At 44.3% G+C, this 16799-nt stretch overlaps 1 protein-coding gene across 3 annotated transcripts in view; it reads left to right on the forward strand.

The window, feature by feature from the left end:
* ches1 (checkpoint suppressor 1) overlaps positions 1-16799 on the forward strand; it is a 68573-nt gene that overhangs the window by 19517 nt on the left and 32257 nt on the right. For all 3 annotated transcript variants that reach the window (XM_034899844.1, XM_034899843.1, XM_034899845.1), the window contains one exon: positions 14121-14717. In XM_034899844.1, coding sequence (XP_034755735.1) covers positions 14139-14717 — 579 coding nt within the window. In that variant the 5' untranslated portion in view covers positions 14121-14138. The remainder of the gene's footprint in view (positions 1-14120; positions 14718-16799) is intronic.

The following is a 16799-nucleotide window of genomic DNA, read 5'->3' on the forward strand; positions in this document are numbered from 1 at the left end:
GGTATACATTATTATTATACAGTGTATTTAAAAAAAAAAAAGGAGCACAAAATGACATTCAGCGACATTTAAGAACAGCTTGTTTATTGCTAAGTCCATATGGTCAAAGTCAAAAGAATAATTAAAAATATTATGAAAATAACTTAACACTAGCAAATTTCTGGTAAACTACAAAGACAACCACTAGATGGGAAACGGGTATTTTACAATAACTTTAAATGCACCATGAGCACCACCAGCGTTAGACTGTTGGACATCCCGCTGTTGAAATCCTCTACAGTGAAATACAGTCACACTTCTACACTGTGTACCTGTGAGCAGTGTAGCCGTGTTTAATCCAGCTGCTAGCTAACAGTAGGCTAGTTAACTAGCGTCACATGCAGTGACATTTCTTTTGCCTCTTACATCCGTTTTGGGCACCAGGGTCGTATTAGCACCGGATCTTGTTACCCGACGCTATCAATGTTGGACCGGGTGTGTCTTTGAGTTATTCTGCAGCCAACAGATGGAGCCTTTTATTAGTTTATCCGACAAGCACCACTATTAATGGCACACATTTGGCACCAGGCACATGGAATCTTCAGACTGTCGATGTCAGGAAGGACGCTGTAAGATGACCGGCAAGTATGTAAGGTAGTAATGTGGAGAAAGCTACAAGGTTGTACAATTGTTGCATTGAAGCTCAATCAAAGCGGGATCGCGTTGTGCTATCATAAAAGGCTGAAAGACTGGCAGCAGATAAAGCATCAGTTGCCCTCCACTTTTCTGTAGAAATCTCCAGCTGACAAGAAAGCTTCGCCACTTATTTTGCCCCCCCCCTTTTCTTGTACAAATCACCCCTGGCTAAATGAACGTAGCGGAAAACCAGGGACTTGAGATAGCAGATCAGAGGCCTTAATATGAACCACACTACGTGTTGTTCTTCCCATCTTCTGTGTTCTCTGCATCAGGAGTGAAACTTCCTTTGATGAATATCTACTAAGAGATTTGAGACCTGTAAAGAGACGCAATTTAGCCAGGTATGTTATCTTAAGCCTGGTAATTTGGGAATTCAATTCACTCATCTGGGGGACCAGGGGAGCCTGTGGTTGGTGTTTATCAGGCACACTTGCATGACGTCTGTGCATTGAAATAGAGAGTTCCGGGGTTATCTAATCAATGACGGACCACCTCTTAAGTCCGGGGTTATCATAGCTCTGGTCCCCCTCCCTTTTCTTCGTGCTGCTGTACCATGGATCAGGCCCTGTCTCTCCCCTGAGTTACACATCTAATCACGGCACCATCATCCCACATCCCTAATTCTGTTGGCAGGGCCTGTCAAACAGCATACGCTGAAAGACGGGGTGACTTTGAAATGCTGCTAATGACCGTAGGATATAACTACCCTTTCTTTCTTTTAAACCCCTCTCTCTTGTCCACTCCTGTCATTTGCACTTGCGGTCATCCCCTTTCTTGTTCACTGCAACTCTCTGGATCCACTGATAGGAAAATGCAAGGGAGAGGGCGCGAGAGGAAACAAGGAATCATATCTTTTCTTTGTGAGACAATTCAAGCTGGATGTGGACAGACTGGGAGGCAAAGTGGTTAAGGGTCAATGTGAAGAGGAGCTTCTCTCCAAATGTTATTTAACCTTTATTTAAACTGGGGAGCCCCGAAGATTAAAAATCTCCATCAATGGAGGCCGGCCAAGTCCCAGCATCCAGACAAACATGAACGTCTCTGAGAGTAAAAAAAACACACATACAAGCAAAATACAATCAAAGCCACATAGTCGAAAGACTGCTTTATAAGCAATCCAATAGGCAACACTTCAGCGTCAAGAAACCAGCAGGCTCATTGCCAAACCTATTTAAATCGTGACTAAACAAAGCAAAGACAGCTCCTTATTGAGTCCGCTGCAAGATCCTTCATTAACTGTTTAAACTCACTGAGACAGCTTTCAGCTGCATCAGTCATTTTGCAGCCAGTTCCATGAAGAGGGAGCGGAGTACATAAAGGTACTTTTGCCTAATTCTGCTCTGACCTTAGGGACAGATGACAGAAACAAATCCTGGGACAGCAAACCGTAATTGTGCCGTTATATATTTATGTGGAAAACTGAAGCATGGAGGAAGTTGAGCAGTGGACAGGGTGGCTGTCAGTCAAGGCATAGAAGGGGACACTGATGAGAGACCGAGGTACAGTCTGTAACGCAGCTTAGTGCTACACTGGAGACAAGGACGGGTGATGCATGTGAATATAAAACAACTTAATCAAGTGCCAGAATGGCACTAGGAGCATCCATTCAGTCTCGGCAGAGGAAAACCTGATTTCAACCAAACCTTTTATGCATTTGCGCCCACTCCTTTCCACAAGCTTCTTCTACTTCTCCGGCGGCCAATTCTTTCCATTCAGCATTTCAGATTTGAAACATGTTTCAAATAGGCAATCCATTACAAGGGAGTATTTTTTCATTTATTTATTGTAAAAATGGCTTAGTCCTTCAATGGTCTTTTTTTAGTGGTATGCACGCTGCTCCTGGAATGGACTCCCATTACATTCAAAGAACTGAGAAAGTCAAATCAAAATGGTTTTGTCTCTACCATGTAGTGCAATGTTTCCGGATCAATTCCGACCAGGAGTCTTTGTTTGCATGTCATCTCCCATTCATCTTTCTGTGCTGTTATACTTTCGTATTAGCGCGATAATGTCACACATGTCAATGTCAAACAAGAGTCTACAGCAATGCTTGGGGCTCTGTGAAGCTGTAGCACAGCGGTACATTGGGCTAAGTGCTAATGCTTGCTAACACAATGACAACGGTAATGTTCAGCTGGTGTAATGTTTACCATGTTCACCGTGTTTGTTAACGGATTGACCCTAAACACAAAGTGCTGCTGAGGCTGATGGGAATGTCATTAGTTTTGCAGTTATTTGGTCATAGACCAGCCTGTTGGACACATTTACTGTAGAATAGATGATTTTTGCTCTAGATAAAAAGTTATGACAGGGCAACATGAGCAATTACCAAAGTCAGTGCGATTTATCCCCGGGGATCATGGATATCTCTACTAAATGTTATAAATAATGTATCCAATAGACAGTGTTAGAATTTTCTAACTTCGTATTCGTTAGATCTCTCAAGAAAGAGGCTGGGGTCCCATTGAGAATTAAGAAAAGGTTTTAATGGAAGATCATGATGAAGATTATAAGACAAAGACAATACGACACAAACAACATGATAACAATGCACATGACAGCGGACCGGATCCATGCTTCCCCCTGATGGAGTCACATGAGACCAGTCCTGATTATTCCTTAATCACACACCTTCCTTACAAACCTCTAAACTCTTCCCCTTTAGGGTCGTCTTTGGTCACATATCAGAAGGTTCTATCATGTAAATGTAAAACTCTAACATCAATACAGTTTAATCAACATTGCATTGTCTTAGCCTAGTCTAAGAATCCAGGGGGCAGGAGACAGGAGGCCACCTCCTGGTGTGAAGCCGAAGGCTCCTTTCCATATGTTAAATGCCAGGCTTGACCTGATCAATTTGTTAGAGGAAGAGAGGGGGTAGGTGAGAAACAAATGGGCCATCTTGACCTCTTCGCAGACAAAATGCGTATTACCCTATCCTGGCTGCATCATGCATAAAACAGAAACACAGTGTTTTTATAACATTGTTTTTTTAAACTTTTTATAACTCAACAACAGTTAACCTATAAAAAGAAAATTGTGATACTGGTACCTGAGGTTTGATTGATACCAAAATAATATCTTTTGCCTTCTTTTGCAAATTAAAATCCAACTCTATGTCATGGCAATGTGTGCAGAGGAACTGTTTTTTTAGCTGTAGTGTGATCTCGCGTCATTGGGTGGATCTTGCCCCCCCCCCCCCCCCCCCCCCCCCCCCCCCCCCCCCCCCCCCCCCCCCCCCCCCCCCCCTCCCCCCTTGACCTCTGCTGCTCCGCACCGCGGGGAGCCTTTTGCGCTAATGCCACAGTGGGAAGCCACACACACCTCTCAGCTGCACACTCTGCCCACACAAAGATGACACAGAGCTGCTTCAAAATCTGCAAAGTATCCCTTTATAACAGACGCCGAAGTTCTTGAAGGTCGAAAAAGTATTGACTAGCACTACACAAACATTGACAGTAAAAAAAGCAAAAAAAATTAGTCTACCTTGTTTTAAATAGAATATTTCACATAGAGTTGATGCACAGTTCATCTGTTGGGATTGTGCAAATATTCAGATAACTAAAAATAAGACTGATGTCCTTTGAAAAAAGTCCGGATTAAATACTTTCTGGATGTAATGTATTATTTAATAGGATAAAACATGCATATTAACTACTCAGCGCGGTGCTAAAACATGCCTGATGAAGAGAAGCACTTGAAAGTCCCATAGTAGTGTCATTCCTCATGTCACTTTTCCCTTTTTTTGCTAGTTTGTGAGTTTGTAAACAATTTAGTTTTAGTTTAGTTTTTCTGAATTTAGTTTTGTCAGCATTCAGAACACACTTCAGTTGACATAAGGTATTTAAGTAGTGTTAAAAACAGCTTGTAGGAGTGGGAGGGAGGAGTGAAGGATGTAAGCAGAGTTGTATCATCAGCAGATGCCGTGTAAGTATCGTCAGCAAAGGCAGGACTGTATAGGTTACTGACAAACTGCTGTCTCACTCCCTTTCTTCGTCTTTTCTCTTTTTCAAATCCCACTTTCTCCTCTCAACCAGACATTTATTTTCTGCCAAAGATGATCTAATAAAATTCTTCCATCTCGATATAATTTCTCAACCAAACATGAGGGTGTGCACTCCCTCGATCCCAAAATTCTGTCACCAAGTTTTACCTCATTTGCTTATTGATTCCAATCTACCATTTCAACCAAATTTGCACAAGGCTCAAAGAGCAGAGTGAGTTACAGAAGCCAGAGAGGGCGGACCTTTTGGAAGCGGACAGGCTCTTCCAGTGGTTGTTGCCATGGTTTTTTGTTGTTGGGACAAACTGTCGGCCAGTGGCTGAGTGCCTGAGCTGCTGTTTGTTAAAGATAAGTGGAAAAGCCAGAGGAGAAAGAGGGAGTCAGACAGACACAGAAAGGGAGCCCTGTTTGGTCCCCCCCCGCCCCCCTCAAAGCTTCCACCACCCTACTCTTTCCACAATGTGGGAATTCTGATAGATCACGCTCCCTTCTTTAAACTGTACCGTTCTCCTTGCGTTTCCCTGACCCGCACCCCTCCCCGCCCGCTATCAAAGCTCTGTTGGCTGTGCAATGGCCGCTTTGATATCGTATAGTGTTTCTAGCAGTCTCTCTCTTTCTCTTTCTCTCTCTCTCTCTCTGTCTGTTTCTCCTTTCCCACAATATGGTAAAAGAGCACAAAGCGCCAACAGGGACCTGCTCACTGTCAAAGAGAAAAGACAGGGAGACCTTAGAGGGAGTGAGGGAGGCACTGATTGAGGGAGGAAAGGAGGTAAAGGTGGTTACAGTAGCCAAGTTCACACAGCCTGTTCAAGGTGGGATTTATGCGCCTTAAAGTGGTTTCGCCGCCTGTGTGAAAGTTACAAAGACGGCATGGGGGAACGGAGTAGTTGTAGAGGTAGTTAGAGTCGTAACAGAGCCGAGCCAACGTCCGCGTGAAAGGGACAGCCGGCGTGGCGGGACTACATACAGTAGGGTTCCCGAGTTGACCCACAGGCAGGTCAAAAAGTGACAAGGCTGTGTTTTAAGTAGACAAAGTTAATTATAACTTACAGAAACGTTGCGTGCAATTGCGCACCTTTGTAATCCACTCGTTCTCTCCCCCTCTCCCTTCTCTGTCCTCTCTCTTTGACAGGTGTGCTACTATAATACACACTTTAAAGTTGCGGTTTGTGGGTCCGATCAGGTTAGTGTGGTTGAGCAGTGGAGCTGATCGGCTCACACACACTGGAAGCCAACGCTGTTGTGTTACACATCATGCCTCTTTTGAGCCCTGAATGCCGGGGGATTATTCCATCTTTGCTGGGTTCTGTGTGTATAAGCCACGCCGGCATGACAGACGACCGTTGCGGATTGCGGCGCTATTGCGAAATCTTTGTGTGACAGGGGCTAGTGACAGTGAGCAATTTTACTCTTCTTGTTGCCATCTAGATTTACAAGATCTAACATGCTAATGCTAAGCTAATCAAATTGTGTCCCCCCCTCTATCTCTGCACTAAAGAAAATTAATAATTGTATTTCCCATAAGTTCAACTATTTCTACGAATTCATAAATTAGCTGATGGTCTCACAAGAGGAGACCCCCCCTGCTCCTTTGGTCCTGTTAAATCGTGAAAACACGCTCCACAGTAATTGCGTGCTCCTAAAGAGCTTGGTTTCTCTCTCTAACAAATGAGCTTCCGCCGTTACATTTGTCATTTTAACAGCAATGAGCAGTGCCGGGTTAAAATGAGAAGCCAGCGAATTTGCATGTGTTGTCCATTAATTGCTCTTTTGCTGAAAGTGAGATGATTCTTAATAATATATTTGTGAACCTCTTAGCTTATCAGAGCTGGATATTTTAGCAGTTTCAAATCCAAAAAAGAAACTGACCCTATTGGCATCTCACAGTAGTAAAGGTAATGATGTTTTTGAACACAGACAACACATGTTGAATGCTACGACAGGAGAGCGCACTGACTTGACCTGATCTGAGTGAGAAAATAAAGGCCTGACTGAATGAGCAACCAAGCGAGCGAGTAACTGAGTGAGTGTGCATGTACGTGTGATTGCATGTGGTGTGTCACGGTCATTACCATTGAAGTCCAGAGCCCCGAGCCTGGACTTTTTATAAGCTTGACCTGACTGTTGCAGTCAGGCCAACCAAACACACACACACACATACACACACTATCCCTGCCAGTTACCAAGGGACCTCCAGGCTGCGCACACACACAAGTCACCTTCAAGCGTCCACAATCGCAACCTTCTTTTGCTTTTGTGTGTCTGCGTATGTGTGTGTGTATGTGCACATCTGAGATCTGAGTCTGATTGTTCGCCATCCTCAGAGAGCGAGGATGAGCGTGACTTCATGATCGCTGGCTTCTGATGAATCACACCAAACTTGCCTGATGCAAATGTCTGTTTGCTTTGTTGGTTAGCCTACTTTGGAGGACGGAGGCCATGTGTGTGTGTGTGTGTGTCTGTGTGTGTCTGTGTCGTCTTGAATTATTCACTGGGAGTATTTGATTTCCTGGCACCATACATTACACATATCCTTTCTGAGCTTTTTCCTCATAGTTGCTGTGTGTATACATCCACTTTTTTATTAGAACAGTACAGTGCTGTTCCTAAAGCATAGGCAGTGGCCCCATTGATGTGTTTTGTGCTATCATTTTTCAAGTTGAAAGTTCTGGGACTCTGTTCCCCTAAATATAATGTATATTATGTGCTTATTATCTGCTTAGTTGGTTTGCCAATAGACAGAGGGGCAATGTTTAATCCTCTAGCAGACCAGGCTCTGTACTTAAACTTAAATAATGTTTAGGGTGCAAAACAAGGGCCTCGACACATTTTAACGTAACCCCCAATAATTAAGTTTCTTACACGTTATACATTACAGCTATGCCAGATTTTGTACTCTGGACAATATATATTCTAACGGGTCAGCAACTAATGACTATTTTCATTAGCTATTAATCTCTCAATTATGTTTCGGATTAATCAATGATAATAATACGATAAAATGTGCATTATATACTGTATATATTTTTATTTTGTTAATGTTGCATTCGGAAAAAACAGCATTTGTCAAGAATTTCCCAGAGCCAAAGAAACCTTCAAATTGCGTATTTTGTCTAATCAGTTGTCCAAAACCTAAATATTTCAATTTTCAATCCCATACAGTAGAGAAAAAGCTACTGTTTGAATGGCTGCTTTTCAAGTATAATAAAACATTCAGTATTGCTCTGGTGGTATATTTGCCTCCTTCGGTCTACACACACCAAATCAGTCCTCGGAGGAAATGGCAAAGAAAGCCGGTGTGTGTTTGTGTGGGTCTGACTGTGTGAACGTTTATGTTTGCGTGCGTGTGGGAGTGTGTGAGTTGCCAGGCAGCCAAGAGCAGCAAACGGGACGGGGAGGAGGGGGGGCGGGGGTCAGGAGAAGTCCTCTGGGACACCCTGACCCCTGAACTCTATGCAATAACTCTTTGCTGCTGTGGATGATATAAAAATGAAGACACAGTCAGACTTCATAGGATGTGATTGGTCCTGCTATGCCTCCTTAAAGCCCTCTGGAATCCTGACATTTGTTGTTAGGGAAAAGCAGGAAATTCAGCTGGGGGAGGGGGGGGGGGATGTGGGGTTGGGTGTGATTTCATGGTCTGAAAATGGAGAACATCACAAGGCTTCCTGCAACCGGCGTTGACATATATGCTGCAGAAGTTATTATTTCCCCGTCTCTGAGAGAGTTCTCATTTTCTCCTTCTCTATGTTGGTCTTCCTCTCCCCCTTCCATCCATCCATCCAGCGAATGTGTAGGAGGGATAAAGGTCGTCCTTTTGTCATCAAAACTCCAGATTAGTTTTGCCTCGGTGCATCTGACTCTCTGCTTTATCACTGTGGCCAGAGGAGCCACAAGGTTCAGCTCGCCCCTTCTGCAAAGTAATAACTCCGACCAGCTACTATTGCATTCTCCGCCGCTATCTCCTACACTACTATTACTACAACATTCCTGGATAGGGGGATTGTTTTCATGGCACTGGCTATATTGGGCTGTATAGTAAAGACTGACAGGCAAGCGAAGAGCAGCAGGACGCGACGCGCGACATATGCCACGAGCTGCGATCAAACCAACAGAGTTGTAAGAGTCGTTTCAGTCTGCCGAGGCCCAGAGCAGAGCATAAAGGCGCTGCTGACTGCATGTCGTAAGCCTGTCTTGGTTTTTATGTTATTTTTATGTTTCTGCATTGATGTGGTCTTTGGGGATTCTGTAACCTCATGAGTTGGGGATTTCTCTGAAAGTCAGTTTGGCTAATATTGCAGTAGGCTCCAGTACAAGACAGTGAAATTAACAGAATAACATGCAAATCCAGAAAAACGCATGTAAAAAATGTTACAAATGGATTTGCATTTTAATGAGGAAAACACGTATTTGACCCCTCTGCAAATCATTACTTAGTGGCAAAACCCTTGTTGGCCACAACAGAGGTCGGAAAAGCACTGAACTGCCCGAGATTTTTGTGTAACAGCTGACGGTGTCTATCAACAAATCGCTCCCTCTTTTTTTACTCTTGCTTTTTCTGTAAAATGATCTATACAGAAAATCTGACAGAAAACGGTAATGGTGAAATAAAAAGGCTGTTTGTGCTACATTGGGGGGTTTATCAGCTCAACGGGACGTCACACAAGTGGGTCATTTAAATGACACTCCCACAACAGCGCACTACCCTGCGGGGGGGGGGGGGGGGGGGGGGGGGGAACGCCATATCCTCTTTTGCTGATGTGAACTCATGGACCTCCTGTTTAATGTGTTGAGGAGCAAGTTGTTAACTTTGCACCACCCTGCCACCTCGCTCTGTAGTTGGACTCATCCCCTAACTATAACACACACAGGAAAATGGACCCACAGACACACGTACTCAGGTACAAGAGCAATACTTTTATTAGTAAGCTAAGAACTCAGAATACAGGACACAAGGAAAAAGGCTCAAAGGCTGAATACAAAGAAGCAGACAATCTCTCTGGGGTGAGGGGGGACACTGCACTTAAATACACAAGACAGGGGAGACGGTGAGACACAGGTGCAACACATCAGGTTGGGGACAAGTAATCACACAGGTGGGAAGATCTACAACAGGATAGATCCAAGACAACACAAGGAAGAACAGAGAACTTTCAAAATAAAACAGAAAACATGAAGCGTGACACTAACCGCTTCCTTTTTCCATACAGACGTCAAAATAGGGCTTCTTTTTCTATGTTTTGCACAAAAATGGATCATCACCTGTCTATGTTTCTATTTAATTAAAATACCCACATACAGGAAGCAACTTAGTGACTGTCATTGAGTGGATCACCAGTTTCGTTTTGATAGATTCTGTTTTTATTTCTCGTTTCCCTCTGATAACAGCTGACAGGAGATTATCGTTTCACAGCGCTGTGCCGGCTCCAAAAACTAACGGGAACAACAACAGTCCCAGAGCAAAAGCTCACCGCTCACCTGGGACTCACTGGGACACAATCCTACGCCGTGTCTGAACTGCAGGTGTAGCCAGTTAAAAGATACATTTTCTAGAACCTTCACCTGCATCACCCCGTCTTTATCAGTGGACGGAGTTTGCTAAGTTGTTAATGTAAGTGTAATGTAAGTTTGGGAACTAGAATTATTTGTTTTCTTGCTTGTAGATAGAGATATTAGCTTAGCTTAGCATTAGAGACTTGCACCAGGGTGGAAACCGCTAGGGTTTAGGGTTAGAAATTTAAAAATGACTAGTTGCGGTTTTATAAGCTGGTTATATGTACCAGACTATTTCTTGGCCAGGTGCAGTCACTCCCTGTCTTGGCCTCATTGTGAGGTTGCCAGGCAACCAGTGGAGACTCTAGTAAGCCAACTGGCTGCTGGTGATGGCTTGATACAGTACACACATTAGAGTGATATTGATCTTCTCATCAATCTTCTCTTCTCTCTGCGAGAAAGCAAAAGTGTATTTCCCTAAAATGTTGAATTATTACTTTAAAGGCAACAATATGTGCTATGGAAAAAATTGTAAGAAATGCTTAGATGCTGCCCACCCCCACCCCCAACGGCAAAGTAAGTCTCCCAGGGGCGGGGAGTACCGTAACACTGCAGTTTTATCTGAATGACATGACGTGACTAAATACAGATTAGCTCGTCCGTGAACAGATGCATTTTAACCGGTAGTGGCGGTTAACAATACTGACAACAACTCCCATGATCCCAAACAAACTCAACAAGGTTATCAAAAGTCTGTGTTTACATCCATTGTATCAATCGAGAGAAATGAAAACGACATATTATACGTGTTCCACCAAACAGAGCCGGTGTGGTGCCAGGGTCACAGAGGCAGATTACAGCTGCACCGGTATGCACAGGCACTTAGATATAGAGTGTACTTATAGGCTGATAGTCAGAGAGTGTACTTACAGTCGGATGCAAACGCAGAGTTGGAAAAAAACACACGCTTAGCCAAGTGTGGACATGCCAAACAGAGACAAACACAAATCAAAACAAAGCATGCAAAAACAAAGGAGATCCAGCAAATAAGGAAGACAGAGAGAATAGCACAGTCCCATCTGTCAAACAAATGTGAAGACGCTTCTCACACAGACACACACACACAAACAAACAAACGCAATCACACACACGCACAGCAGGCATCATTTAGTCTGAACTTGAGTGATATCTGCCTTTGTCCTTTAGCAGTTGATCCTGAGGGGCCGCTGTAGAAGTTGCATGAAAGTTTGTTTTTGAGCTGAGCAAGTTAAGAGCTTTATGAGAGCCCATGGGAGATATGGTGGCACACACACACACACACAGACACACACACACACACACACATCTATCTACCCATACACGCACTCAGGCACGAGGCTTGGGCGGCAGCTCGCGCTGGCCCCAACCAACAGTGAGGAGTTTGTTGTCATAGCAACAGTAAAATGAGATGACTTTACTGTCAGCCGTAATGTTTCATGGCCCCCTTGCCGCTATGGCAACATAACAAGGAGGAGGAAGAGGAGATGGAGAGAAAGAGAGCATCGGAGCCATCTCTGCATTCCAGTGGACTCCTACCAGGAACAATGTCGCTACGATGCCCTTACTTCCTTCCAAAGACACACACTCACACACACCGTGATAAGCCTGTCAAACACACGCATAAATACACTCTGACAAAGAGATGCGCACACACACACACACACACACACACACATCTTGAAAAGCCTGTCAAACACCCTTTCCACCTCGCCCATCTCTTTGATTATGCACTCACTATTTTCAGCTGCAGCGTTATCGTCACCGGGGCAATTTGAATTCATTATGCTCAAAGTCAATATTGATGCAACAACGCCGTACCTCAGACAGGTACAGCTTGTTGAATGAGCGCACGTGCTGTCAGGAAGTGTGAGAAGAGAAGAGAAGGAGAGGAGATCAAAGATTTTCCAGCTCCGGCGAGCGTTTCCCCGCACTGCCAAGAGAGTCTGATGGAACAGCGGGGTTGACCATAGGTTGGCCGACTATACGCAGGGAGAAACAGCGCAGTAGCCATACATCACAGTTCTATATTTAGCTCCGTCCTTCCACTACAGCCTATCAACGCTGTTAAGCAGAGTTAACGGCGATGGTAGAAAAGTGAAAAGATAATAGGTGGAAGAGCGACAGACACAGAGGAAGGGGGGGGGGGGGGAAGCAGAACCGGAGAGGAGCTGAGTTGTTTTGCTCTGTTGTCATGGTGACAGGATGGCCGGAGCTGTGGCAAACTGACAGTTGTCACGGCACAGCCGGTTGCCATGGGTGACAGCTGTCAGTCAATCAGGCAGAGTGAGGGGACAGATCGGCCCATGATCACCTTGGATTAGAGAGCGATCGCGCTACACAGGGGCCAGCCAGAACATCTTTGTGTTTACGCGCGTGCGTGTGTGCGTGCGTGCGTGCTTCCGTGCGTGCGTGCATGTGTGTGTTGCAACCTTGTTGTATCCGTTTATTTATGTATGCATCTGGAATATGTGTCTATGTCAATTCACTTGCGTGCGTGCGTGCGTGCGTGCGTGCGTGCGTGTGTGTGTGTGTGTGTGCATGTGCATGTGCATCCTAGCGAGGGTGTGTATTTGTGTCCAGACTCCTAAAAATGTTCACAGGGTGATTGGAGCAGATTACATTTAGCTGTGGCGGCTGCTTGGGTCCTTCCCACAGCTGTCTGCGATGGAGGACAATCAAAGGCCTACTTGTGAGCCGTCTGATTTTGGTGCGATACTCAGACCTGTTCCTCTTCAGTTACCACACTCTGCCTGGGTCTAATGAGCAGAGCATTACTCGTGTGTTAGGGGAATTATGGCCTGATTAGAATAGGGCTGGTTTTGAAATTGCACTCTTAACTTGTTTCTTTCTTTGCTCTGCAAATCTCTGGATCGGAATCACCTGTGATAACGTGCTGTGGAACTAAGGCGGACCATTGGAAACTATTTGTAATTTACAATGGCTTGAAGAAGTTTACATACCCTTCACCATACATTGAGATAGGCCGGGGTAACTTTTACATAAGATCATCTGTCAATGCAAATCAAACCAGCTATTAGTCTAACTGAAATAAAACCATGCCAATCTCTAGGTATGGTGAAGGGTATGTGATGATATGGGCTTATTTTAATTCTAAAGGCAAGGATGCATAGTATCCTGGATCCATGAAATAACTGGGAATTTAACATAGGGATGTGTATACTTATGCCCCCTGTATTTAAGGAAGAACATTTATTTATTAACAATACAATATTCATTCACAAAGAAAATTGGTTCCCTTAAAAGGTTGAATTTTCCTAAATTCTTTTGAATTAAGGCATTAAGATCAATTTCCAAAAGATTGTTTTTTATTCCTTTCTTTAATCAAATTTAGCATAGGTGTGTAAACTTATTCAAGCCACTGTATATCGTAGCAAAGCATTTAAGGATCATTCGGCACTCATCCATGGTTCCAACTTTTGCCATTTTCCTCGTGCTGTAGAGATGTCAAAGCACCGGCGTCGTGTCAGTGACCTTACAACTAGTAGACCTTTAGCGGTATTCATGCGTTATGACAGCAACACCGTGTAATGTCAATACTTTACTGGTATGCTAGTAATTAGAGGGTAGTTGTGCAAGGCAAGATTTCCACAGCCAATGAAGCACTAAATTTGCCATCCCCAGTCAGAACTGGATAGAAAGCTCCAGAGAAAATATGATGATGTATACTTTTCCCCTCAGATCTAACACAGCCTAATTGGGAATGTGGTCAAAAATCTTGTTGCGTGTCTCCACCCTTTGGCCTTTACAAAAATGAAGGCTTTATGCGAGAAGCCAACTGAATTTCACAAGCTGACCTCTTTTTTTCTCTCTCTCTTTTTCCTCTTTCCCTGCTCCTCACTCTCTCCAACCCTACGCTCTCTCCTCTTTCTGCTGTCTTCGTCTTCAGGAGTGAGCCCGGGGCTGGATGGGACCCACCATGCCCCCCAGTAAGAAGGCCCAGAGCCCCAGTAGTGGAGCCAGTGCCTCGCAGGGTATGAGCCCGCCGTATCGGCAGGGGGACGCCGCCACCGCAGCGTCGGAGGCCGAGGCGGCCGACCTCTCGCTGTCCCTGTCCGCCTCCTTCTCCAAGGCCGAGGACGAGGAGCTCACCAGCCTCTCCTGGCTCCACGAGAGCACCGACCTCCTCAACAGCTTCAGCCACTCGGGGCTGCGGAGCGTCTCGCCCCTGCAGGACCCCGACGGTCAGCACCAGCGCTCGCCCTCCTCGTCTCCCTCCCCGGACGACCCCCTACTCGGCGATGCACACTCGGCGTACGACTTGGCAGCAGGCGGCAACAGGAAACCGCCCTACTCCTTCAGCTGTCTGATCTTCATGGCCATCGAGGACGCGCCAAACAAGCGGCTGCCGGTGAAGGATATCTACGGCTGGATCCTGGAGCACTTCCCTTACTTTGCAAGCGCCCCCACTGGCTGGAAGAACTCCGTGCGCCACAATCTGTCGCTCAACAAGTGCTTCAAGAAGGTGGATAAAGACCGGAGCCAGGTAAAGAAATCAGCAGTTGTGTAGAGAAACCTTCTTTTTTAATTTTTGTCCATCAAACATGATACTTTATTATTGATTGTTATTCTTTGATAATATTTTCTGACCTAATCAGAATTGGCAAATGAAAAGTTGTGTTGGGACTGCTCGTTTAATACAACATTAAAGAGTTTTAGCTTATTTCGTTCATTTAAAATCCCTATCTGCTGAACCTGCATCGTGATTTCTGTGCGCTCAGCCAAAAGATGGATTTTCATGGAAATCAACGCTACTCTGTGTTGTTTAAACATTTGAAGACATAGTGATAGGATTTGTTTTTTGCCATAAAAAAGAGCAGCAGAGTGGAGAGTCTGGCAGCAAAAGTGGAAGCTGAATAGCAGTTCTCCATAAGTGTAAGGCCATATTTTATTATTAAGCAATTTCCATTATCTCAGTCATGAAGTTATTATCTCATAGTGTATATTAGCTATTTGATCAAGCTTTCTAGATACACAGAAAACAACATATGAAAAAAATAGTTGTCAGTGGTACAGCTAGGCCATACTGAAACAAAAGCTATCCATATGATTCTATGATTTCTCAAAAGTTCAACATTTCTTTAATGTAACCGAAAGCAACAGTAGTTGCTATGATATATAATATTCCTCATATTGATTCTTTATTGTTTTAATATCCTTGTGTAGGGTTTATTATAAAATTTATTTTTGCTCAATTTGACCCATTTGAAAAAAAATCACTTCATATCAATCATTTTCTGAATACTTATATGGTAAAATACCCCCTCAGCCATATGCTAAATGCAGCACACAGCCCTAATATTCATTCTGTCATGTGTGGTTGTAACTTGTTTCAGAGCCAGACAGTTATCAGCCGTTTGCAGGAATATCCAACTTGAAGTCAAACATATTCTGTATTTTGTCTACAGCTGTACCAGATTCGGCCTTATCAATAGTTGATGATCTCAGCTTTCATAGTTCTCTTTCACTCAGACGATGTGCGCTTCCCTGGTGGGAACAGCATTTCGCTTTTGATTTAAGTCTTGATACAGTCTTTTATACTGGCTTTCCTATCCAGATTTTACTCCATTAAATACCCGGGGTAAATGGGGAATGAATCCCCTCACTCAATTAGTGCTAAATTAATACTGGAGGATTTAATAACACAGATGCCAGCAGACTTTAGATTTCATCTTGCCCGAGGGTGTTGGGGGCGGGGGACAAACAGCGAGGATCAATTCTGGCTTTGCGTGTTTAGCTGATTGAGATTATAGCGGAGAATATGGGAGCTCTTTATGCTTTCCTTGACCAGCTTGTGAACCTGAACTCTTTGTGTGTGTGCGTGTGTGCGTGTGTGTGTGTATGTGTGTGTGTGTGTGTGTGTGTGTGTGTGTGTGTGTGTGTGTGTGTGTGTATACCCTCACGCTATGCTGTCATCTGGCCCTTGACTTCAGCAGCAGAGTTTCTCTTGTATACATATCTCCATAGTAACTAGGTTGCAGTTGACATAAAAGTATGCTGTTGCTGTAGCAACGGGAAAACTGATTTGGCTTTACAGACATGTGTGTGTGTGTGTGTGTGTGTGTGTGTGTGTGTGTGTGTGTGTGTGTGTGTGTGTGTGTGTGTGTGTGTGTGTGTGTGAGCACCATGTGTAGAGGTGATTTTGGCAAGGACAGCCTGTCTTGTCTTCCTGTCACTGCACACCATTTAAGACAGAACGCTAAGTAACCCTTCAAATCTATTCCCCTCTCTTGCGCGCACACACACATACACGCACACACAGGGCATGTCTGACACACAAACAAACAAGTGTGCACACAAACTGACTTCGTTCTCAAGCATGCATGAATGCTTAAAAGGACTCTCAGACACGTGCACGAGCGCCGTGTCGGTGTAGAAATGAGGGCACATCTCTGCAGACTCCTACTCTACCTGCCAAGCGCTGAGCTTTATCTGAAGCTGCAATTACAGAACCTCTGTAATTTCAGTCAGACTCCTCCATTCAAAGCTTTTCACTGAGAATATCTGCACGTGAAAACAGCTTTTTTTTCTCCCTGCTTTGCTTTTCCCTTCAACTGTTTATGTCTTT

The sequence above is a fragment of the Etheostoma cragini genome, chromosome 18 (assembly GCF_013103735.1).
Source record: "Etheostoma cragini isolate CJK2018 chromosome 18, CSU_Ecrag_1.0, whole genome shotgun sequence".
NCBI lineage: Eukaryota > Metazoa > Chordata > Actinopteri > Perciformes > Percidae > Etheostoma > Etheostoma cragini.